This window comes from Sardina pilchardus, chromosome 21 (genome assembly GCF_963854185.1).
Source record: "Sardina pilchardus chromosome 21, fSarPil1.1, whole genome shotgun sequence".
Lineage (NCBI taxonomy): Eukaryota > Metazoa > Chordata > Actinopteri > Clupeiformes > Clupeidae > Sardina > Sardina pilchardus.
The window spans coordinates 19,825,482-19,850,428 of record NC_085014.1 but is presented as its reverse complement, the minus strand read 5'-3'; the positions used below and the strand labels follow the sequence as shown (position 1 = coordinate 19,850,428).

Here is a 24,947-nt window from a genome sequence, read left to right as displayed (position 1 = left end):
CGATCGGGATTCATCTAACTGTATACAAAGAGAACCAATGCTTAGAAAGGTAAAGGTAAAGGCGCAGTCTTTGATCTAAAAGGTTTTTGAACAGTTAGTGGAACGTGGTCTGAATTTCTTTGCATTTGACTTAGAATATAATGGATGGTAATTAAGGATTACAACTTTAGAAGCCTACATGCTGAATCACATAACTTAGCTTCAGTGAGAAAGAATATTGTCAGCATTGAAAAGTAAATATTTGTTTCATTGACATGTTGAATGGATGCAAGCTCGATCTGTTGTCTAACCTAGACCCATCCGATGGTAATTTCACTGGAGCATGTCTTTTGCATTTATTTGTTGGTGATGTTCCCCATGCACTATTGAAATGATTCTCTGGGGTGCACACACTAACATGGGCCATCATATTAAAGGAGACGTGTTTATCATTTGTCAATATTTCAATAAGGCTAAAAAGATAACTGTCATGCGTCAATTCGCTTTTGAATGCTCTGAGCCACAGCCAGTTGCAAATCCTCTGCCTGGAGAAAATCAGTTTTCCACAGTTGTCAAATGAAATGTGATTGTCATCACAGCTTTTGTCTGTTTAACTGTTTTTTTTTTTCTTTGGAGCTCAGTCATTTTTTAGATTTTTCAGCTTAAAGCATTCCATTGATGAGAAATGCATTATCATGCTAATATGTACATGCATCTCTTCCTAAATGAGCTGTATGCATATTGTATACATTTCTATGACTTGAGGTATATTGTAAATCTTAATCTCCAGTAATCTGTGAGGTTTGAATACAGCGGTGATGAGTGTGTGTGTGTGCGTTGAGCAAACAACTCCTAGCAACTGCAGTTCTGAAAGACTTGGATATAGATCTGGCTGGCTTTCGACAATTACCAGCTCAGTGAACGTGCTCTGATGAACAGCCACGAGAACAGTAGGCAGATCAAGATTCCGCCACGGTTCGCTCCGGCGTCTTTAAAAATGTATGCTTCATGTTTTTTTCGCTCTCGGGAAAAAAAAACACAAACACCACAGAGCACAGAGCAGACGCAATGATCGAACAGAGAAAAATAAACACCTTCTCGTTTCTCTCTACAAAACACTTTTAAAATGTGTTTTTGTGCCTCAGATGCAGTGCTGCTTTATTTTCCAGCCGTAATGGTTGGATTTGAAAAAAAAAAAAGAGAGAAAAACTGCTGTCAAGTTGCGCTCACATGTAGCCTACACTCGGCTGAATTCATTCGTCTCAAGTCGCCCGTACGGAGGCGGTCAGCATAGATGAGTAAGTCGTCGTACGCCACAAACGGCACAGCGCCATTTAGCGTTTGGCAAAACAGCCCCAGACTGAGTGGGCAGACGCTCTGAGGAGTTCAGGGGGCTTCAGCGATCAGAGTCTACAAGGCGCATGAGTCACCCGAACACAGAAAGACGGAACGCGGCGAGCCCTCAGGGACCGGATTTGCGGCGGCCGACCAAGACTTCACAGGCGTGCAGGCGGGAGTGGATGGGGGTAGGGGGTTGGAGGGGGGGGGGGTCATGACTGATCCGCTCACAATTGCATCAAAAGAGCAGGAGAGAAATCTGTGGCGCCACAGTGGAGCACAGTGAGGGTGCAGAGAGGAGGTGGTGGGACAGGGAGGGAGCAGTGGGGGGTGGGGAGGAGGGGGGGCTCTGTTATGCACAGGAGGACAGGCCCTTGGGCCCTGGGGTTTCTTTCTGTGGCCTGTCGGATCTGTCAGATGCGTATACACAAACTCTCTCTCTCTCTCTCTCTCTCTCTCACTACACACACACACACACACACACACACACACACACACACACACACACACACACACACACACACTGTGCCAGGGCTTGGGGCCTGAATCAAAGCGTTCTCCCTCAGTGTGACATTCTCAGCATTTCAATTGAGCCATCAGTCTGTCAGGAGCTGGAGTTAGCACCCTCTCGCTCTCACTCACAGGCCTGACCCGCTACACTCACACACCTGAACACCGACCCTGCGCAGGGGCAGATAGTGATGGCTCCCAGGAGTCCAGGGGAGTGTGTGTGTGTGTGTGTGTGTGTGTGTGTGTGTGTGTGTAAGCGAGAGTGAGAGTGAGAGAGAGAGTGTTTGATGGGTTGAGGGCTACTGGACCTCTTGCTGTTCAGTCCAGTCTCATTGAACAAATGAACACAAATGTCTGAAGGCTTTAACTTATGAAATAGCTCATAAAACACAGAAGTACAAACATATCCTAATGTTTTAACTGCTATATTCGCATATCCCAGCAGTAAGATTACAGTTCGTTTATTTGAACTGATCATACTCATACTATTTTCTCTTACAGGCACTCTACCCATTTCTTTACTTTTTGCTGTTTTCTATTCTTTCCTCCCTTTGACTAACCTTACCCCCCCATCTCTCTCTCTCTCTCTCTCTCTCTCCCTCTCTTTCTTCCTTTCTCTTTCTTGTTCAGACCTGGCAGCTCCAAGTCCCAGAAACCCTTGTCCCCATCTGACTTCCTTGATAAACTCATGGGCCGAACCTCTGGCTACGACGCGCGCATCAGGCCCAACTTCAAAGGTGATTGCACAAAGTTGTCATGACTGAGTATTCACTTTCATCCTCACAACCTACTCCCCAACCTCTTTATTTCAGCCCTAATTAGGCTGATTGAGGACAACCTCTGCTGCACGGGTCTGCATTTTCATTTCTCTTTTACATAGTATCATAGTCATGGCCTCCGTCACTTAGACAAAGTAAGTCAGCCTGAGCTTTTTTTTCTGCTGGCAAATCCTCTCTCTTGATCCCTTTCTGTGTTCTAGTGATATGCCCTATGGGTGCTATGCTTAGCTTTATTCTATTGCTTAAGCAAATCAAAACACTGAGGCATACTGTACCGAGGCTTTCTTGATCCAAAATGTCTACACCATTCCGTCCTGTTGAAACCATGTGACTTGTGGCAGCGTCCTCATAGTGTTAATCCACTCAGAGTGTTAATCCAGGCGGTTAATCTGCGGCACGGGGCAGAGGTCACTACTCAGTGATAATGGCTGTCCTGCTTTTGATTGGCACAAGCAAAATGAAGTGAAAGACAGCCTGGCATATAGACCCTCACAGCCATAGTGGCAGACTCACCATATCATTATATCACACAAATTAAAACTACCCCAGCACAAATTACAGACATGCTAAATTATGAGATCCAGATGTCTTATACTTCAGTCCTGTTGTTAATGAAGTGTTTATTACTGTTTAATGAAGTGCTTATTACTGTGGAATAGGAATGTAAGAAAAACAAGTTGAGAGGAGGCTGTTATTATCATAATTTAGACTTGTACAACCATGAAACAATCAACAGATGTTTTACCACACTAGAACATAAATATTTGATTAGATTTAAAGTAATTTTGCATGTGAGATGTGTGTGTGTGTTCTATGCATCTATGCTTATGTTAAACTTACAGAATTCAGACATTAGCCATATTAGAACATGTTTTGATCATATTAACTGAATTCACCAGCTGTAGGAGTTGAATGGAGCGCAAATAGTGTTGTTCTTGTTTTCTCAGGTCCTCCTGTAAACGTCACCTGCAACATATTTATCAACAGTTTTGGCTCCATAACAGAAACAACGATGGTAAATGAACTTTATTAATTATTCAGATACAGCTTCTATCTATTTATATCTTATCTAAGCTTGTAATATCTTTGCACCCATTAATTAGTCACTAACTTCAATGGACTCACTGGAAGTCAGTGAAAAATCATCTCCGTTCCCATGGGGTCACCTGACCTCTGACCTTACGCTTCACCCGTACGAGCGCGGCATCAGCTCACGAGCAGATAATGACCTCACCACCAAGCAATTAAAAACCGAGGGGGGAAATATGGGGGTGGGGAAAAGAAACGAACGAGTCAAACGATGCGTAGAAGAGACAGCAACAACAGACACCTCAAATAAAAATAGTCAGTCCCTTGAGCTTCATCTGGAAGCAAACCGCTCGATCAGCAGGGCGCGCGACTGCCCTCGCTGGCCTCTGGAGAAAAACACTTTCAGACGAACGGACCCGTGTGGATATCCCCTCCCCTCTGCCTATATGGCTTTTGTGTATAACCATGTTGGGGATGAATGGGGATGGCTGTTATGGCCCCAGTAATGTAGTTTCTGGTGATAAATGTGCTCTGTTGCCCTTTGTGCCATGACAGCAGTGTGTTGAGGCAAGCTGGGATGACTGCCTGAGGAATACCCATGGCTAGGCTCCTCTATTACAGACAGTTCATTAGCCGCCCAGCTACTGTGCGTTATAGGGCCATGAGTGGGCTGGAGGAGATTCCCCTCCCAGGGAAAGCCATTAAACATATTCATTAGGCTCCGCTAGAGTGTCACTGGATGTTCACTTAATGGCCGTCGGTCTTTGGTTCTTTTGGTGTGGTTCAGGGGAATAGTAGGTTGGAGTTTTAAAAAGTTATTATTATTATTATTATTATGATTATTATTAAGAGGGGTGTATCTTCAGAGGAGAGTAAAACTGAAATGACCTTTCATATTACTCACCATAACAGACCATGAAATGTTACATTTATGTCTTTCTGTATATTTCAATTCTGAGTTACGATACATTTATGTCTTACTGTATGTTTCAAATTAGTCTTATGTTGTTGAGAAATCACAAATGAACAACATGGCGATGATGAAAGAAACGTACATAAAAACTTGTGAGGGCTCGCTGCCATACAAAGGTTTAACATTCATGTTTCCCACTCTAGGTTGTAAAGAATCAATTTGCCTCCCTGCTTGTAACAATGCACCAAAACTGAATTAATTACAGCTCACTTCATTCTTCTCTGTAATTCCAAATCCTCCATCATGCTTATCCAGACTATTTTTGCTTCCTACAACAGGACTATAGACTCAATGTGTTTCTACGGCAACAGTGGAATGACCCGCGACTGGCCTACAGTGAGTACCCTGATGCTTCCTTAGACCTTGACCCCTCCATGTTGGACTCTATCTGGAAGCCTGACCTGTTCTTCGCCAACGAGAAGGGGGCGAACTTTCACGAGGTCACCACAGACAACAAGCTACTTCGCATCTTTCAGGACGGGAACGTGCTCTACAGCATCAGGTACAGAGGAGCATCTGGAAATGGAATCGCAGTCTAAAATGTCTGTTGCATGTGACTACACTGAGCTGTGGACTGCAATGCTGAAGAAATAAGCATTGAACCATTCCACTGGACTGAAACAAAATGACAGCCAATATATTCGTCCATGTAAACAGAATTATGCAGCAAATCACTCATTCTGGAGTTAATATATGCTTGTCTGACAACAAAGAGCACAATGTTGCACTGAAAACCACATTTAAAGTTTAAACCAATACTAATCATGTTGTCTAGACACGCTCTGTTTGTTGCGGTATACAAGGTGGTTGTGCGTTTGACACGAAGCATGACTTGTAGCACTGAGATAATCACATTCAAAACAGTAATAAGAATGTGAAGTCCCGCAGCCCTCCAGTCGGAGCATGTTACTGTTATTGTCGGGTCTCTTTTGGGAGCACGCCCGCCCGCCTGCCTGCCTGCCTACTGCGTGTGGCGGTGAAATGCGCAGCGCGGCACAAAATATTGATTTCCGTGTGTGTATTTATTTGCAAACAAATCATTGAGCACCACAAGAAAAGCCACGCTCTGGGGCCTTGTCCGGAGCGCGGCATAAATTACTCGCGGTGGAGACCTTAAAAGGTTCATCAATCAGCGCACATGTGAGTGAATAGGCTGGAAGGTGCAGAGGGGTGTGTATGTGTGTGTGTGGGGGGGGGGGGGGCTTGGATTTCGCCTTATCGCAGCGCTATAGAAATAGAGCTCTATGAGCGTATAGCGCTTGTGGCTCTTGTCTTTGCTTGAAGCAATGCATTACGGCAGGTAATTACACAGCCCTCACCACCAGCACCACGCCATCCCCACCCCACCCTCCCCCCAGCCCTATCCAAACTCTCTAATAGCTCCGGCACCCTCCCCAGGCTCCATGAGGGCTTAATGCACAAGCTCGGCAATAAATAAAAAAGGAGGCTTTTCTGTTCGGCAATTAGTTTGCTATTACCACGGAGCTGCCTGTGTCTGTGTGTGTGTCTGTGTCTGTGTCTGTGTGTGTGTGTGTGTGTGTGTGTGTGTGTGTGTGTGTGTGTGTGTGTGTGTGTGTGTGTGTGTGTGTGTGTGTGTGTGTGTGTGTGTGAGACCAAGCTACTGTGTAAGTTGCATTATCATTTCTTGATTATCAAAAAAAGAAACAGCGACTGGGTAGTCATGACTTGAGCGTAAAGGACATGAAATCTGTGATGGTCGAGTTTCTCTGAGCTTTCCCCCCCACCTAGTTTCAGCTTCTTATCTATCTGCTATTGCATGCCTCCTTTTTCTTGTGCCTCCAACTGCCCTGTCTCCATCTTCTGCTCTCTCTTTCTCTCTCTCTCTCTCTCTCTCTTTCACTTCTCTTCCTCTCAGGCTCACGCTCATCCTGTCCTGCCCGATGGACTTGAAGAATTTCCCAATGGACATTCAAACCTGCACCATGCAGCTTGAGAGCTGTGAGTCATTTCTTATTCCTTCTCTCTGGTCCTTTCTCCTCTCTCTCTCTCTCTCTCCCTCTCTCTCCCTCCCTCTCTATCTCTCTCTCTTTCTGCTTCTCTTTGCTTCCCACACTACTTTCTTCTGCATAGCACCTCAATGGTTTCCTGACATTCAAACAGCATAATAATGTGTGATGTATGTGTGGCCATAAAACCCATGGTGTAGCCATGATATATATAAAAAAGAAAACAATGTCACCACATACAGCGTGTGGATATCTCCGTGTGGAAGCCAGGCCTATAACACTCTTTAAATGGTGTGTGGGTGATAGCTGCTAAGAGAATCCCATGACGCATGCAGCTGAATGAGATGAAACCAGAGATACTGCTATTCAGAGTGACAACGCTATGACCCAGAAATGACAGAGAGAGAGAGAGAGAGAGCTTGGAGTTGTCCCTCAAGGGTGATTACATTCAGATTGGTCCACAACAACATTTGGAAAAACCCGTCTCCATGTGTTTTGTGTGCATTTCTTGCCCATGTGGAAAACATATCAGCTAAATCCACGCTTAAATGCACCTCCCATGGTCACCTTGATAAAAGGAACCGTAAGAGAAATAAATGACTCACAGCCCCCCCCCTCCGTACCCCTTAGCCCTGATACCATCACAACTCTGGAAACCAATTTCCAGGATATCAATAATGAAACTTTCATTTGGTGTCCCTTTTATATGATGACCCTCCCCGTTGGCCCCCCGGGGTGACCTAAATCCCTCCCCCAGAGAGAGCCAAGGGAGCTTAGATCTGGGCAGCAGTTGAACCCAATGGGACACAGCTGTAATGCATCTTTTTAGAACGAAAGCTGCTCAGACTATCACCAACACACTGGCTGCAGGTGATTGTGAAACACATGGGGAGATAAGTCATGTTCACCGTAATCGCACCGTGACAGCTTCTTTCCCCATTCTACAGAGGGACGGTGTGATTTTCATGACTATTTAGTAGAGAGTCCAACTTCCAAGGGAAAGTTTTGAATATGGTGATAGTGATGTTTTGGATGATTGTGCTTTACAGAATAGTTAGCAAACTCAGACATATTTGTTCATGCAGAACATTCAGCAATATCCCAAGAGTTTCAGCTCTCATTGTTCAAAGTTTCACTCCATTAAATAATGATGACATTGACAAAATTAATTAACATTCAGTTGATAATGAACAAGGCTTTGTCTGATATCTCCAGAATCGGCGCTCTCACTCACACTATCCGCGGATATTGCTTCTGTGAGAGTGTGCAACTGTATCAGGCATACACTCATGCCCTCTACCTGAGTCTATGGGGGGTGGGGGGGTGAAAGCTCCTGGCAAACAGACAGCAGAGCTTTACAGTCTGACAAGTCTATTACGGGGGGGCTAATCATTTCTGATTAGAGGCTACGTCCTCACCTTGGCTGCAGGCGAGCGGCTGCAGTTTTGACAAGTGTTGGGACACTGCCGAAGGGTGAGATCACCTTTACCTGAGCAAGGACATCGCGAGCGGCGAACGCAGTGCCGCTGATGAAGGGGAAAGAGAGAATCTTTTTTTAAACTCTTTTTTTTTTTTTTTTTTTTAATCCGAGTGAATGAGGATTGAAGGATTTCTGGTGTGCAAAATCAAGGGCTTTCTGTCAGGACTTTGGGGGAGGGGGAAAAAAAGGTGTTGGATATGTAGCCGGAGGTGAGTTTGTGTGATTGGCAGCAGGCAGAGTTCTGAGTTTTTAATTGGTCAGACTTGTTGTGAGTAGTCCTTGACTGACGGATGACAAGAATTGCAATTACGTTGACAGTTGTCAACCGAGGCAGGAAAACCTCCCGTCAGAAGCGTACAAAAGGGTGGAACTGCGTGAAAGCAAACTGATTAGATGTATGCGCATAGTCAGCTAGTTTATCCTCGTGTCCCCACAATATGAGATAAGACAGTTACAGCACAGGTCCAGAGTATTACTACAGTTAGTTATGACATACTGTATACCATCTACCATGGAGAAACATAGTTCAAAACCAAAGAGTGAATGATCTCAGGACACCCGCTCAGATATGTTACTAGGATGATTAGAGCATGGCAGTGGTAGTGATACACATCTAGTGATAAAAGATGATTGTGCTTGAAAAAGACTTATAGGAGATTTATTAATGTAGAGCATTGGGACAAAAAGAGACAGGAAAACTTTCCAGTCATCTCCAGATTGTAATCCGAACAAACATAATGTGCGCACTTCCAAAAGTAGGCGCTGGATTAAAAAAAAGTAATATCGTAAAAAAAATTTAGCAAGAAATGTCCGCACACTAGCTCACCTTTCTTCGGTTTAGTAGAGTTACATCATAAGTAACGTTTCGAGCCTTAAGCTCTTCATCAGACTCATCAGTCACAGAAAAACAGAAAAAAGGGGAGCTAGTGTGCGGATATTCCTTACTATTATTTAAGTAATTTCCATTAGGGTCAATGACATAACATGCAGATTTCTGTGTCCAAGTTCATTACTTTGGTTTAATATAATTTTAAATCATAACAAGCATTATTTTATTCTATAAAACCTGTACAATTTGAACATATTTTCTGTTTATCACAAAAAAAATATATATGTTTTGTCATCTCAAACCCTCAACATGTCAGGTGATGCATTCGTCCGAGCAAATTGACACTATGTGAAAAGTATTAAATATAAATTTAAAAGGTTAGGAAATTAAAAATAAATATGGGGGCATCATTCTATGTTGAAGACCTAAAAGGTCTAGCTAAATAGCTCTTAAATTGTTTGGAAAATTGCCAAAAAAGAAACGTTTGTCCGAAAATTTGCATATCTGAAATGTCAGGGCGGGGCAACCACATGCATAGAACGTTTATTTTTAATTCAAGAGGGAAAAGAGTAAATAGGATATTACCTCATCAGGAGGACCCCAAGTGACCTTTACTGATGAGTGAAAAGTTTGTAAATACAGTATGTGAGAGATTTACAAACATTGTATTTATATATATTAAAAGCTACTTTATCTTATTTAATACAAAACTCTTTATTGTATTGGAAAATTGGATGAACTTGTCAAAAGTCAAAAAGTGTCCAAGAAGATGCCTGTATGATTTGAAATTAATACCAAAAGTCTGATGGCGCAACCACATCGTCAGGTGGTGCAATCAGGTGAAATACTCATTTAAACCAAGAAATAGTAGACTAAGGTGTAAACTGGCAAAAATTGACGACATGCATTTTCTCTGCATGAAAACACATTAAATAAGCTGGAGACAGACGGAAAGTAGAGATCTTACGTGACATAGTCCCTTTATACAGACTTTCCCTCGAGAGGAGCTGGTAGGGGGACAGTTGGTAAGTCTTCATAACAATCTTCTGTAATAAACTCCAGGTTTCCTAACTACATTGTTGGTACAGCACCTTGTTTTATATGTAGGGACCCTGAACAAGCTACTGACGAGGTTTGGTGCTGTTTTGAATAATATTACTGGTTAAAAATGCTATTTGGAAAGTGCTTGGCTCACCGCCCTTAGGTATTCCACTGTTAGCAATTTTGGACTATAGGGTATAGCGGTGCAAGCTCAAGAAATAGAGCCTGGGGTACATTTTTGCCATGAATGGTTGAAAAAATGTGCTGCACCTAATTATTCAATTAAACAATACTCTTTAATTTGTAAATAATCTATTCACATTCTAAATGTAAAGTTGGATGTTGGAAAACAAAAATAGGAAGTATCCATTAGTTACCTTACTACAAAATAAGAATGTGTTAAGCACTGCGTAAACTTTCAGGTATATTTATCTTACTTGGGTGTTTTTAGAAACTTTAGATTGCGCCACCTGACATTTTTTTTCAGTGGTGAACTTGCAAATACAGTCTAGAAATGTATCAAAACCCTTGTAAATGCAGTCTTCCCATTTCCATTTTTAAACATTAGTTTGAAAACACATTTCTAAAAGCCTTTTTTTGTCATTGACCTACAAACAAATTTCCATGATGCATAGGTCGGGAGTAAAATCTGTTGTTTCGCGGATTTGCAGAATCCTCGATGCACACACATGATTTGGGGTCATAATAGCCACGAGACCACTGAACTTAATGTATGCACTTACACATATTACCCTCACAGCCCATTCCACAAACAACGCGCGCTCCACCAGGGGCTATCATGACCCAATTTGGGATTACAGAGCATTAAAGTCGATGTATATGCAGTAAATCCATCAGGCCGAGTTTTCAAGGCTGGGCCGGCCCAGTGGCACATTTCAGACAGTAATCTACTCACTCTCATAGCATTCTCTTAATCTAAGGCTGGACATTTTTATTTTTGGCACCGTTTTTATCTCACCATTAAAGAAATAGGAGAAACATGACCCACAAAATGACAGCTCGAGTATGCATAAGCATTACACTGAGAGTTTATAGGTAACCACTCAGCTGCCACACTCTTCGCAAACATTATGCAAGAATTTTTCACTTTGATAGCAAATATGGAATAAATTAATTCAGTTAGTGGTCCTTTCCCGGAGCTCAAAGATACTGAGGCAAAGAGGCATTGCATCATCTGAGAGGGGAAAAAAATGATATTCTCCACGCTTGTTTGAAAAGATTGTTTTGAATGACATCAAACTGGAAGGCTCGAAAGCAAAACCGCCAGGGCTTTCCTTTTTTTATCCAGTAGTCTTGTTGCTTTTGCTGCCAGTGGGAAGAAATTGGGTGTTGGAGGGATGGGAGAAGGGTGGAGGGCATAATATGTTGAATAATTGATGCCCTTCGAACTCTGAGCCCAAGGGGCTCACCAATAGACATCGGTTTTATTCAGATGCGCTGAGCATTCTACACTGCTATTGTATGCTTCATGCATTTTTTATGGGCACCGTAATCTCGCCTCGACACAGAAGGATAGATAAAAAAAAAAAAAAATGGTTGAAGGTGTGCAAAAGAGAGAAGGGTTTGGAGATGCCAATAGAGTGAAGTGTGGTTAAACGGGATAAAGCGCTAACATCTCTCGCCATAGTCGCCCACGCGTGACATGCTGGTCAACACACGCACTTGCCCAGCGAGAGGAAGGGATTGAGAGAGAGAGAGAGAGAGAGAGAGAGAGAAAGAGCAAGTAGGAGGGCCTCCAGAGTACACACTGCAGACAGAGGCTGACTACCATGGATTAGCCTCGCAGCATCCATCAAGCAAAAACATGTCTTCTTGTGCCACTAGCATAATAATAACACATGGTCCTCCAACTGAGCACTGAACCCCATGGCAAACGGATGGAGCAGGGCATCTTCTTAGAGTGCCCTTTAACATGACAGATGGGAAACTACAGTGAGCTGATGGCTGGATGGGGATATATACCCTGATTCCTCTTCCTCTCAATCCTGTCAATTTCAATTCATGAGGAGTTATTGGCTTCTCAGAAACATTTTACAAGACCACAGAAGACAAGATATAGATTGCTAATTTTTTTTTTTTTAAAGAAAAGCAGAATAAAACTATTTTAGTTTATTTAGTGTTTGTACCCGGTCATGGAAATCCTTGCATGCATGAGTGTGTGTGTGTGTGTGTGTGTGTGTGTGTGTGTGAACTGGTACGTGATGCGTGTGTGTGTGGGTGGGGTTGTTGAGAAGGTCAGCAGAAGTCTCAGCTGCTTGTCCCTTTATCTATTATGAGAGATACATTTTGACCAGTTTGGAGAAACCTGGACTGAGCCAAAGTATATCCATCAGAAATCACGGTTTCAAATGAAGAAGAGAGCAAGCCTTAGTTTTGACCTTATGTGTCATGTACTGACTGCATATTTTCAGCTATCTTGGCAGCCATGTTATGACCTTTTCCACTGGCAGACAGTGGTCACAGAGCCCTCAACTGTACAGGATCAGACTGTTTTGTTTTGTTCAGACACTAAATTGAAACTCATCTAATTTCTTGAGATCAGATCTTTGGTGTTGACCATTGTAAATGTCACTAGGGCATTTCATATGAAGTTCAGGCACTGATGACCTGTAAAATCTGTGAAATAAATCTCGTATTGTTTGGTTGTGGTGTGAAAGAATTTCAAGGTGTCTGTAGAAGACAGAGATAACCTCGGACCTAATTTCTATAAAATTTCCATCTCTCTCTCTCACTCTCTCTCTCTCTCTCTCTCTCTCTCTCTGTAGTTGGTTACACCATGAATGACCTAATCTTTGAATGGTTAGCTGAAGGCGCGGTCCAAGTGGCAGATGAACTGATGCTGCCCCAGTTTGTCCTGAAAGAGGAGAAAGACCTTGGCTACTGCACCAAGCACTACAACACAGGTTCTCCCTCTTCACCATACACCATCTCTTTTTTTCTCTCTGTTATGTTTAAATAGATATGAGATCCACTTTAGTTTATTGAGAGAACTACTTTTCTGTTCTGCGTATGGCTACATTGATATAGTGCCCATCAAGCGCATTGATACTATTGTTATAGAGTAGTAGTACATATGCAACTGAATGCAATGTACGAATGTGAAGTTCAACCAGTAAAGAAGTATTGTCACTTTACTCTGGTGTATTAATTGTTCGTTGTGAAGTGAAGAACACAACACTCTCCAATCCTTAAACTGCTAAAATCAGCTAAAATCAGCCCTCCTCCCTCTCGTGTTGTTATGTCCCAGGCAAGTTCACCTGCATCGAAGTGAAGTTCCACCTTGAGAGACAGATGGGCTACTACCTGATCCAGATGTACATCCCCAGCCTGCTCATCGTCATCCTGTCCTGGGTGTCCTTCTGGATCAACATGGACGCCGCGCCGGCCCGCGTGGGCCTGGGCATCACCACCGTGCTCACCATGACCACGCAGAGCTCCGGCTCGCGGGCCTCCCTGCCCAAGGTAAGACCGCCGGCCGCGTCAAGGGGGTCAGACGAGGGGCCGGCTCAGAGCCTCAAGCGAGCGGGCGGCGGAGGAGTCTGAGGGCAGAGAAAAAGAGAGTTAGTGACCGCATCGTAAGCGCCTTATGTGCGCCAGGATGCTGAGTGCTTACACGTCTCACATTGTGGCATAGATGTTGGATGATCCAGGCCATGCTTGGAGATCACTGGCAGATCATCCCTCTTAAGGTCAAGCGTCAGGACCTCGTCCCACAGCTAAATGGGAAGATTACTTTGCAATCGAGCGCCATTTTAACTTCAGAGGGCCTGTGGGGGTCAGTGACTAGTTAAGAGGCAGGATCGGGTGTCACCAGGTTTCATTAATTCCTCTCGGTGTGGTCTCTATTGATTGGCTATTGACACTGGGTTGTGGGCGGGCGGGGCCGGGGCGACCTTGCTGTGTCCCAGGTGTCCTACGTGAAGGCCATTGACATCTGGATGGCCGTCTGCCTGCTGTTTGTGTTCGCCGCCTTGCTTGAGTACGCCGCGGTCAACTTTGTCTCCAGGCAACACAAGGAGTTCATCAGACTGAGAAAGAAGCAGAGGAGGCAGAGAATGGTGAGTGACACACACAAACACACACACACACACACACACACTCTCACACACACGCACACGCACACGCACACGCACACGCACACAAACAAACACAGACACAAACACACACACACACACACACACTCACACACACTCACACTCTCAGACACACACGCACACAAACACACACACACACGCACACAACACACACACACACACACACACACACACACACACACACACACACACACACACACACACACACACACACACACACACACACACACACACACACACACACACACACACAGATACACACACGCACACACACACGCTCACACTACACTACAGCGCTTCTGTCATGTCTGATTACATGCGGACTGAAGGAGTCCATACACATTGTTTTAGCCTGCACACTTTTTTTCCGCCCAACGCCGACAACACCACGCTACAGCAGCATGTCACATCACATGTGGAGGGGGGGAACTCACATCAGCTTGTTTCCATGGTGATCACTGACCTTTGTCTAGAATCCACGCTCTCTGTCTCTCTCTCCTGTCTCTCTCCTGTTTCTCTCTCTCTCTCTCTCACACTCCTTCATTCTCTCGCTTTCTATCTCTGCTGCCTAATGAAACATCTCTCCAGCCTCGTAAACAAAGGCCAAAAAACCTGCCCACCAGTTTCAGAGCTGTTCTTAAGCCACTGAAGAGCTAAACACTTGAGAAATAACAAGCAAAAAAGAAAGTGTGAAGAGAAGAGTGGGGGGGAGGTGTATAGGCTGCACTTGGATTAAGGCGCTGCACTGGCTCAGAGCATCCCTTACCCGCGCAGTGGAACAGCCAGGCTGTCGGTCTGCCGGAGAGTGATGTTCATTCGCGCTAAATGGGCGTTTTACCAGCTGTAGGACATTACTAAAAGATGGCAAAGTTGTTCTCGGGAGCAGGGAACAAAGCCCACAACAATCCCATTAAACATTGCTCAAAATGGGCCGGGCGCCGTTCCCAGTCCAGGCTCCCACCTCCGCCACCCCAACCCCAACCCCCCCCCCCCCCATCCACATCCCAACCTACAAATCCTGCAGATTTACTGGAAGCAGCCCTTGGATCGGAATCAATAATGGCACTGAAATCAGCATAACTCTCCATAGGAGTGTAAGTGGGGGCCCCTCCCTTCCCTCCTCCCCCCCCCCCCCCTCCTATGACTCAGTCAAGGTCTCCCAGACAGCGGAGACGGCACTGGGGCCCCCGTCGATGGCGGGGATTGCTGGCTGACAGAGCCGTCTCTGCTGGACTGATGGAGCGTGGTGGGGCCCTGCCTCTGACCAGGTTTAATCAATACTGTCTCCCTCCCCTGCTCCTATAGCTGGGCCTTTAGAGAACCATAGCACAAGCTGCCCACATCGCCTGCTGTGGAGCCCCATGATCTGGGAGGCTGATCTCATTCTGTCAAAGCTGGGTCCACTCAGACCTCTGTGACATGATTATTAAGTCCATGCTTTTGCTATGATGAAGAACAAGAGTTCTGTTCATTGGCACATGACAGCTTACTTTTTCATATACATGCATTTTGTTTTCCTTAAGTGCTTACAGTATATACTTTACCTACTCATATACTGGCTTTGGTCAAAAGCATCTACCAAATACCATCAACATGAACATAAACATAGATCAAACTCACTTCACTTCTGTGTTTGCCTGGTGGTGAACGTTGCATTGTGCGCAGTGTGTTATCTCACTTGTTAAGCATTTCAAAAGTGCTTTTTCTCCATTTTCTTCACCTCGTTCTTTTTGGCCTTCACGAGCACTGTTACACTGTATTGTGTTATGTGTGTTTAGACTTGTGTGTAGTCAGACTCAAGTTTTCAGAGCAGCTCTGCTAAGACGCCACACACTGCAGAGCTGCAGAGGAGGGAACAGACTCACTTTACTCTGATCTGTCTGCCTATGCCCCCCCCCCCCCCACCTGATGGAGGCCTTGGTGTGTCCCACCGGGAGTGTGGATTCCCTGCGGAGAGCCGCTAACAGCACCAGCTTCAGCAGCCTCCACCAGCACGCCTATCCACGGGTAAAAGCACTGCCGATGCGTGCCCCAAACATAACGGGCAACCTCGTTTTATTGACGGGTAACTGGCAAAGAACCACTGCAGTCCACCGGGCATGAACTAAAGCGATTTTAATGACTAGCCAAAGTCATATTCGGTTAATTTGATACCAGAAGCAGAATCCAAAGCGTAAAAACATGGGCGGGTCAGTGTAATGCACCCCTACGACTTTAGTTCATATACGCAATGAACTCCGCTCGTTATCCGTCAATAGAATTAGAGCCCAGCGTGTGATCCCTGACTCGATATAACTTTCCCCTCCCTCCCCCTCTTCCAACTCTCACAGACACCTTAAAGCTGGTGTAGCACCGGCATTCGTGAGATATGCTTGTGTAAACTTGGACTTTCCCCTCCAGCCCCTCCCTTAGCAATCTCAGCCGTGTTGTGTTCCATGCCCACCTACATGAACTTTAACTCAAATGTGCAGTGGTTGTGTTCCATGCCCACCTACATGAACTTTAACTCAAATGTGCAGTGGTTGTGTTCCATGCCCACCTACATGAACTTTAACTCAAATGTGCAGTGGTTGTTTTTCTTAACCTGCTGTGGTCCAGTGTTCCCTCATGTTGTCAAGATGTTTTTATATTTGTTTGCATTTTTTCACTTCATTTGATTTTAATGAAATACATTTTATAGTTTGAATAGTATAGTTTGAATATAGTTTCTTCTTCATGTTGTTATTATTATTATCATTTTATTATCATTATTCTTGTTATCATTATTATTATTATTATTATTATTATTATTGTCAGAATGTAATTTTGTTTTCAATCCTTTCACTCCTTTCCCCTTAAACCTCTCCAAGATAGTGTGGTATCATGTACCTCTATCTGGGTTTTTGAATGTGAAAAATGACCTGTGCTGTGTAACTTCAAACTGAAACATTTCCACAGACACAGTCAATTTACACGCTAAGCTCACCCGATTCAGGACACTGCATGGCGATGATCGGTGAGGTAAGAACAATCCCACACCCAACCACAGAGGCCTAGGAGAGAGAGAGAGAGAGAGAGAGAGAGAGAGAGAGAGAGAGAAAGACGGAAAGATAGTGCGAGAGAGAGACCACAACTCATCTCCTCAGAGAGGACGCGAGAGCGCCACAGCCAAAAAAAGAATGAGGCTCTATTATCTCAAGCCTAACGCTTCATTACACTTCGAGCACATGATGTACTGCAGGGTTTAGGTGGAGGTAGAGGACGTAATTAAGGGGCGCACAGGAAATTTGCGTCACGCCCAACAAGGTGCAATTTGTCACCCGGGCAACAGACAAAGTGATGCGAGTGGCCCCGAAGCACACGCAGCTGGAAAGCAAGGCGGGACGGAAACTAGAGTTGCTAGACAACGGTAACTAGCACAGCTGGATACAGGACAACCACCCAGTGGGACTGTTGAGTGGAAGGTATTGATTAGACACTGAACCGCTGGCAGATAACTACAGCTTAACTTAGTGACCCCCCCCCCCCCCACACACACACACACACACACACACACACACTTCCTTCCTTGCTAGAGCTACAGCCTCTAAGTAAACTAATGTTCCTCTCCTCACACACACATACATAGGGTGCCTCTCATGTAAAGTTTATACGTCCTCCCTCGCTCCTCGGGCCTCGATCCTCGCTGATCTACATAAAGAATGATGGGGCGGCAACAACGATAGTCTATCCCTTCGTCTATCTTTCTTTATGTAGATCAGTGAGGATCGAGGCCCGAGGAGCGAGGGAGGACCTATAAACTTTACATGAGAGGCACCCATACACATATCCTTGCTTGTGTGTCAATCCGTATATGACAAGGGTGTGGTGGGATCACAAAGGATTGTGGGTGGAAGAGCAGGGATGGGTGCTAAGGGTCAGGGGAGGTGGATCAGCTGCCAGGGCACCGAAAATAGAGCCCACATACATTCTCATCGGTCGCGCCGACTGCGTCTTTCAAGGGGAATGTCAGAAGCCAGCCATATGTCCATTAATATTCCATAGGGAGACACTGAAAGGAGAGGCTAGGTTTCAGGGGAGAGGACAGGGGCACGGTCATCCATCAAACCGCAATATCTATTGTGAGTTTTTGTTGAGAGTCTGACTTCTCACATGGCTGTTTCTGAAAGGGCCATTACTTCCTGAATAATTGTGTGTCTGTGCCCTCCACCCATTAAGGAAAGTAAAGGTTAATATTTTTGGCCGTTTTTATTTTTTGGCTAATTAAGTACCCACTATTATCATCCAAATGGATGCCCTATCCTGGGCTAAAGACGAGTAGTACCTACAGCAGTAGTGCAGTAGACTAGAAGTAGTCTCCTGATGAGGATACATCACAAAATCAATGACACAGGAGAAAACTACAGTACACACTTAAAGGATACAAGCTCCTTGATCATCTTATAAAATCCAGGAAGCGCAGTATTTCATCCTCTAATATAATAATCTCCGCAACACACAGTAGCCTACCCATGACACCAGCGATACATCACCATTTAGAAAGTGCGCACCGAGGGTAAATGAAAGAGGCTAGTATACCCGCTGATAGCGAACACGGACCGACTGCTCATCTGTTTCTCTCTCTCTCTCCCTTCTCTCTCTCTCTCTCTGTCTCTCTCTCTCTCTCCAGGAGGAGGATCTGGTGAGGGATAGTCGAGGCTTCTATTTCCGTGGTTACGGCCTGGGACACGGCCTGGGCCACTGCCTGCAGACGAAGGATGGGACGACCGTGGAGGGGTCCACCGTTTTTGCGCCGCCGCCGCCGCCGCCACCGCCCCCGATGCCCTTGATGTACGACAGCGACTCGGTGCGCAAGCGCTTCGTGGACCGGGCCAAGCGCATCGACACCATCTCCCGAGCGTTCTTCCCCCTCAGCTTCCTCATCTTCAACATCTTCTACTGGATCACCTACAAAGTGCTTCGACACGAGGACATCCATGCAAACTTGTAACATGCCATTCGCTTCTCCGCCTCTCTGTGTTCAGAATATTTATTGCTACTTTTCTTTTTCTTTTTTCTTTTTTTTGTTCTTCTTCTTTTAAACCAAAACTGCCTGTCAGAACCACATTTAAAGAAAAAAAAATGAATGAAATATTTCGGTGGCATATACTTGCTATTTTAAGAGAAAAAAAAAGTGCTGTCAGTGCTAAACCTATGTGCTCACTCAGGTGTGACTTCAGGATTTCAACAAACGCGTCAAAAGAATTGAGAGAGAAGTGAAAGCGACAGAGAGAGCGTGTCCACTCCAGCCACATGGATTCTGAGTGGCACTGAGCTGTTGTTTCTTTTTTTTTTGTTTGGTCCATCTGAGTTTGAGAGGATGGCTTCAGATGACCAGCGATACAGGTCTTAGTGCCTCAAGAACTCCGTCCAGGCCTGGAGGCAAAAAGGCAAGGTCTTCAGCGGACTGATTTTCTTTCTTTCTTTTTTTCTTTTGTTCTTAACCGGATGGAATACACTGACTTGAATTTCATCACACAGCGCATCTTTGAATGAATGTTTTTAAAAAATAACGTGTTTTTTACAACCTCCAATTGCCAAACAACTAAGGGGGAGGGGGAGGGGTGGGTCTTTAATATCAATAATCAACAGGTGATGGTATGTTGTTCATTTATGTATGACGAGGCTACACAGATATTATATAATGTAAAAAAACTGTACATAAACAGAGTTCCTCAATGATTGCAGACAGCACAAATGTGTATCTCTTTTTGTCTAAATTTGAATAAAATGGATATTCTGCCAGGAAACCGGAGTTGTAATGTGTTTCTTTCCGTTATCTCCTCATGAGGAGCGAGCGGGGGAGAGCCCTGTTGTTGCAGCCACACAAAAGCAATTGGAATGTTCAACAAATAAACTGGCCCGTTCACTGAAAATACTTAGTCAGGATATTTACAGATTGATTTTCTGAGGAACAATTGTTTGGAGTCATATTTTTCCATTAGTTTCCATTAGGGAATGTCAGAAATGCTGCTCCTGATTCCATTAAGAAAACATAAAATACATGAGCCGTTCTATCATTTTGCAAAATTGCACAGCTTTCCTCCCAAACAAAGGCAAAGCCACCATTGCTACCAGCAGAAACATGGCTGTCTGGGTGCCTCGTGTCTCTCTCATTCTCTTTCAGTGGCAACCCTGGTAGTATCCCTCCGTCAGACTCAGACCCACTTACACATCACTTATTTAATTTTGCCTTGCGTTGCAGCCGCAAAACACATTGAAGGGACTATGAAATGCGAGAGAGGGAGAGGGAGAGAGACCCTGTGCTGAGGGAGGACCAATTGGGGTTTTAATGACAAAATAAATCAGTATTTTCAGAACTAATGAGTTTGAAAAAGAGTCAATGTTGTCAATGTTGAACAAAAAAAGTCAGAGCAGCTGCAACCTTTCTAAAGATGCATTCACATTGCCAGCAATCCACTCGCCGGCCACTGCTTCTCACATCAAAAATTGTCAAGCAGCATTTCATGTTGGCAGTGATTATTGCCTCTGTGAATGGAGCTTAATAGAGCATTTGCATGGTCCTGTCCATTGTGATACAGAGGTGTGTGTGTGTATTGAGAGAGAGAAAGATTGCCTTGCAAAAATGGGACCACTCTGACTGTCTAGGTACTGACTCAACATTGGCCATTTAAGTATATTTACCATTCCATGTGCATTACCTACCAGAATGTACCGGAGCAAAGATCCCAACTGCATAATTAGGGCAGACGCTGATTAATGTTGTATAGTTCGCTAAATTTGTGTGTGTGTGTGTGTGTGTGTGTTGCGGGGGGGACTTTGAGTCTGCGTAAGATGAGGCTGTGAAAACTAGGATCTGAACGTTGATTAAATTTGAGCCACACCGCTGCCTACTGCCACAGTCGTTCTGGCTGGGAAAGACTCTCTGTCTAGCAGATCGGGCGGCTCAGCTCCATCAAAGCAATTGCCTCTGCTCTGCAGTGACACCACACTGACGAGGGCGACGTCTCAAGCACAGAATCAATTGATTCCTGATGACAACAACATTTTTCGGAGTGCGAACATATACGCACAAACACGCACGCCTCACGCGTCGTATACGAGCGTTCCAAACAGAAAGTGACAGAGCGCTGCCTGAGAGAGAGCATGCCTCCACTCGAGCACGCTGTGCGCCGAGATGACACGTTCGTTTAAGCCCCACACACACTCGCCTCCTGACAGTTTAAGTCGATTTTTTTTTTTTTTTTAAGGAATCTGAATGCATTGGGCAAATGTCAGAAAGATCGGCTATTGTATATCACGACGGCCATTTCCACGAGACGATCCAGGAGATGAGGAGAGAGCGGGAAAAGAAGCGACTGCCTGGGATGCTTTGCCAACTCTTCGCTCTTCCTCAGTGGAAGAGCGAAGAGAGGACACACCAATGTTGAGGACTAAAAACAAACCGTGAGCTCTGTTTCCTGGAGCTGTTGGGTATATCTATTTATACTAATTTTAGCCACCCTTCAAACAAAAACATGGGCCATTGTTTAGTTGTGTGGAGAAGAGAAACTGAGGCTTTATTGGTGTAAGGAGCTTTTCTAAATCTACACACCATGACTGGCATGCACAAAATAGGACTGCGCTTTCTGCTACCCTTCCATCACTATTCTCTCTCTCTCTCTCTCTCTCATACTCTCACTCTTTCTTTCTCCATCCATTTTGAAAGGAACATTTGGTCGCAGTAGTCTACTTTCATCAAGAGACGAGGTGCTGTATGGATTTCAGTGAAACAAAATCTCATAGACAGCCATTTCCCTCCATCTCCCTTTAAAAAAACACATACAAACACATGTACGTACACACACACACAGACACACAGACACACAGACACACAGACACACAGACACACACACACACACACACACACACACACACACACACACACACACACACACACACACACACACACACACACACACACACACACACACACACACACACACACACACACACACACACACACACACACACACACACACACACACACACTCCTATGGCCAATCCCCTAGGGTTTCTAATGATAAACGTCTACACAATCCTATGGCCAATCCCCTGAGGTTTCTAATGATAAACGTCTTTCTCATAAGATCAGTCACTGCACAACTGGAATAAGAAATGGGGAGCTTTAAAAAAAAAAAAAAAAAAAAACCTTACTTCACAGATCGTCTCCTGGTGTTGGTAAACAGCGGGGAGGAGGCTGTGTAAAACGGGGGGAATCCAGTCGCCGTGGACACCCCTTAACAGGACAATCAATAAACTAATCTGCCATTTCATCAGTGATTTGAAGAGACACGCACGAGCGGAGTGCTCACCTTGAACCTTTCACTCGCCAGACACAGTAATTTGCGAGCACTGACTCTGGACCAGTTCAGCCATCGTCGGGATAGTCACCTCCCTCTCCCTTTATCACCCCCTTCCCCAAGACCTGCAGTGAAAATTCAGATCATATATATTCCGTCCACACAACGCTGAGGTAGAGATGGAAACCTGTCGACACCCTGTCGGAGGCCAGGCAGCGGAATTTACCGTTGTGTCCAATAACACAACGCGAAGTAAGACGGCTAGACGTGGGTGATGAATGGGAAGGTCGGGTGTGTGCCCAGGTCCTGTCCTTGACTTGGCCCATGGGGAATAATCAGCATGTTTTGCCTTCGCTTTATCTGGTTGTAATGTCAATGGTGTCATGTGGTAAACGGATAATGTAATCCTCCATAAAGCGGGTGGGCTTCCCATGGCCATCCAATGATGACAATCGATAGGAGTGCTCATGTTAGATCACAAATACTTCCACTTCTTTCATGAATAGATTAACCTGAGCCGGCACACACAAACACACTCATACAGACACACAAACACAACAGGTGTTACCGCTCTTCTTTTTGAAGAAGAGCGGTAAAGACATTTAATCATTTGCTCAGCAGTGTTGCTATACGCATGTCAATCCAAATAGCCATGCATGGCGACAGAACCTTTGATAAGTGGCCACCTCAAAACCCCCCTCATTTAGCCACGGAGGATCTGCAACGTGATCCTGTTTCTCCTCTCTCCTCTGTCTGAGGTCTCCTGTCACCCTCATAATGGCTGGTGTCAAGGTCTGTTTTATTTCCAACATCACCCACCTACATTAAAGCAACTTTCATCTCCATCATCACCACCAGAATAAATACACACACACACACACACACACACACACACACACACACCGACTATGAGCATCATGAATATTTCATTTCCATTGATCCTGTTTGTTATGTAGCCTCAGCTCCACGGGGAACTCAAATAGAAATATCTGAGACTTCAGCCGGCTGAATAAAGCTGTCACACATGGTGAGAGTTGACCAGAGTTGACTGGATCCTCCTCTCCCCCCGCCAATTTCACCAGGCCCAATCTTCCCAAGGATTATACCCTCTCCCGTTCTTATTTTTTTGTGGAGGTGGTGCAGCCACCCAGGTACTTCCCCGCTTTCAGTAAACAGAGGTGAAAACATTTCCCCAGCGTCTGTGAGCCCATCCATCAATCCCAACCCCAAGGTTAGTGGCATAAAAGCCCATGTAATTGATGGTACCTTGAGGTTGCGCGGAGACAATATTTGTAACAAGATTTCAGAGGCTCAGGGAGCCCTGCTACATATGAGAAGTGGAGGAGAAAGGATCCTGCCGACGACGCCAAATAAGAGAAGGGGAGCCCTGAGCCATCTCCCCGGCAGCCCCGCGGCACAGCGTTCAATCTCTCCACAAGATTAACTTGGCCAGCTGAAAATGGGCTTCTCTAGTTCTGCCCTCTCTCATACCATCAAGGAGTGCCCCCTGTGTCACGACACACAGAGTCCAGAGGAACAAACAGCAGTAAAGAAAAAAAAACATTCTAAAAGACAAGTAAACAAACTTTCAAACCAGACTTTTATTCCTTTGCAGACGTCTCCGGGAGAGTGTTATTACTTGTAATCACAGAAAGTGAACCATACCTTCCAAAGAGAGTAAAAAGATAATAATGAGGGGAGCTTTGGGTCTTAAGCGCAATGCTAACCAGTAGCACCAGCCCACAAGGTCAGAATAACAAGGTAAGATACAGAACTCAAGTCAGATCAAAACATTTCCCAAGTCAGCTCTGCTGTTCCTTTAAAAATAAAAGAACTGATGCTGAACAAACAGACAGAACTTGAAAGTATACATATCTGCTCCATACGATCTTTCATTTTGAGAGGAGAGGTATATAAAGTGACCTAGTCTGACAAGATCGGGATCATCATGCTTCTAGTCCATCGCTCTGTGCATACTTCTGCCTGCCTGTCTCTTCCTCTCAGAGAGAGAGAGAGAGAGAAAGAGAGAGAGAGAGATTCTGATCCTTCTGACTTCTCTCAACCTCCTGTACTTTTGCTCCTCTCTGTCTTCCTGTCTTCCTACTCTTGAATCTGCATCCCTCAGATGATTAGGAAGGCTGGCAGATGCAACCCTTAAGACTGTGACAACTAAAACTGCAAAGAAGACAGGTACAGGACAAGAGGCAGGAGGACAGACACTCTCTCACTCCCTCTCTCTCTCTGACACGCACACACACACACACACACACACACACACACACACACGCAAACAGAAAAAACAGGGGAGGGAGAAAAGGGGAGGGGAAAAGTGGCACAGAAGAAAAGTGGTGTTTGTTTGTTGATACTCTCTCTCTATATATATATTCCTTCTTCATTCTTTTCCTCTAGGTAAACAAACATTTCACCCCCTTTTCTCTCCCAGAACTCCCACCCCCAACACCCTGGCCCCTTAGAGACAAGTGAGCAGGAGAGAAACAGTCTGAAGCAGCTACCCGCTACCCACTACACACACACACACACACACACACACACACACACACACAGAGCGATTGACAGCGATGCAGT

At 44.9% G+C, this 24,947-nt stretch overlaps 1 protein-coding gene across 1 annotated transcript in view; it reads left to right on the top strand.

Annotated features, from left to right (window-relative positions):
- Nucleotides 1-19,595, top strand: part of glra4a (glycine receptor, alpha 4a) — a 43,796-nt gene extending 24,201 nt beyond the window's left edge. The window contains exons 2-9 of the mRNA XM_062524606.1: nucleotides 2,458-2,564; nucleotides 3,554-3,621; nucleotides 4,887-5,110; nucleotides 6,485-6,567; nucleotides 12,712-12,849; nucleotides 13,194-13,408; nucleotides 13,855-14,004; nucleotides 18,689-19,595. Of these exons, the coding sequence (XP_062380590.1) occupies nucleotides 2,458-2,564; nucleotides 3,554-3,621; nucleotides 4,887-5,110; nucleotides 6,485-6,567; nucleotides 12,712-12,849; nucleotides 13,194-13,408; nucleotides 13,855-14,004; nucleotides 18,689-19,009 (1,306 nt within the window). The 3' untranslated portion in view covers nucleotides 19,010-19,595. The remainder of the gene's footprint in view (nucleotides 1-2,457; nucleotides 2,565-3,553; nucleotides 3,622-4,886; nucleotides 5,111-6,484; nucleotides 6,568-12,711; nucleotides 12,850-13,193; nucleotides 13,409-13,854; nucleotides 14,005-18,688) is intronic.
- Nucleotides 19,596-24,947: the final 5,352 nt, after the last annotated feature.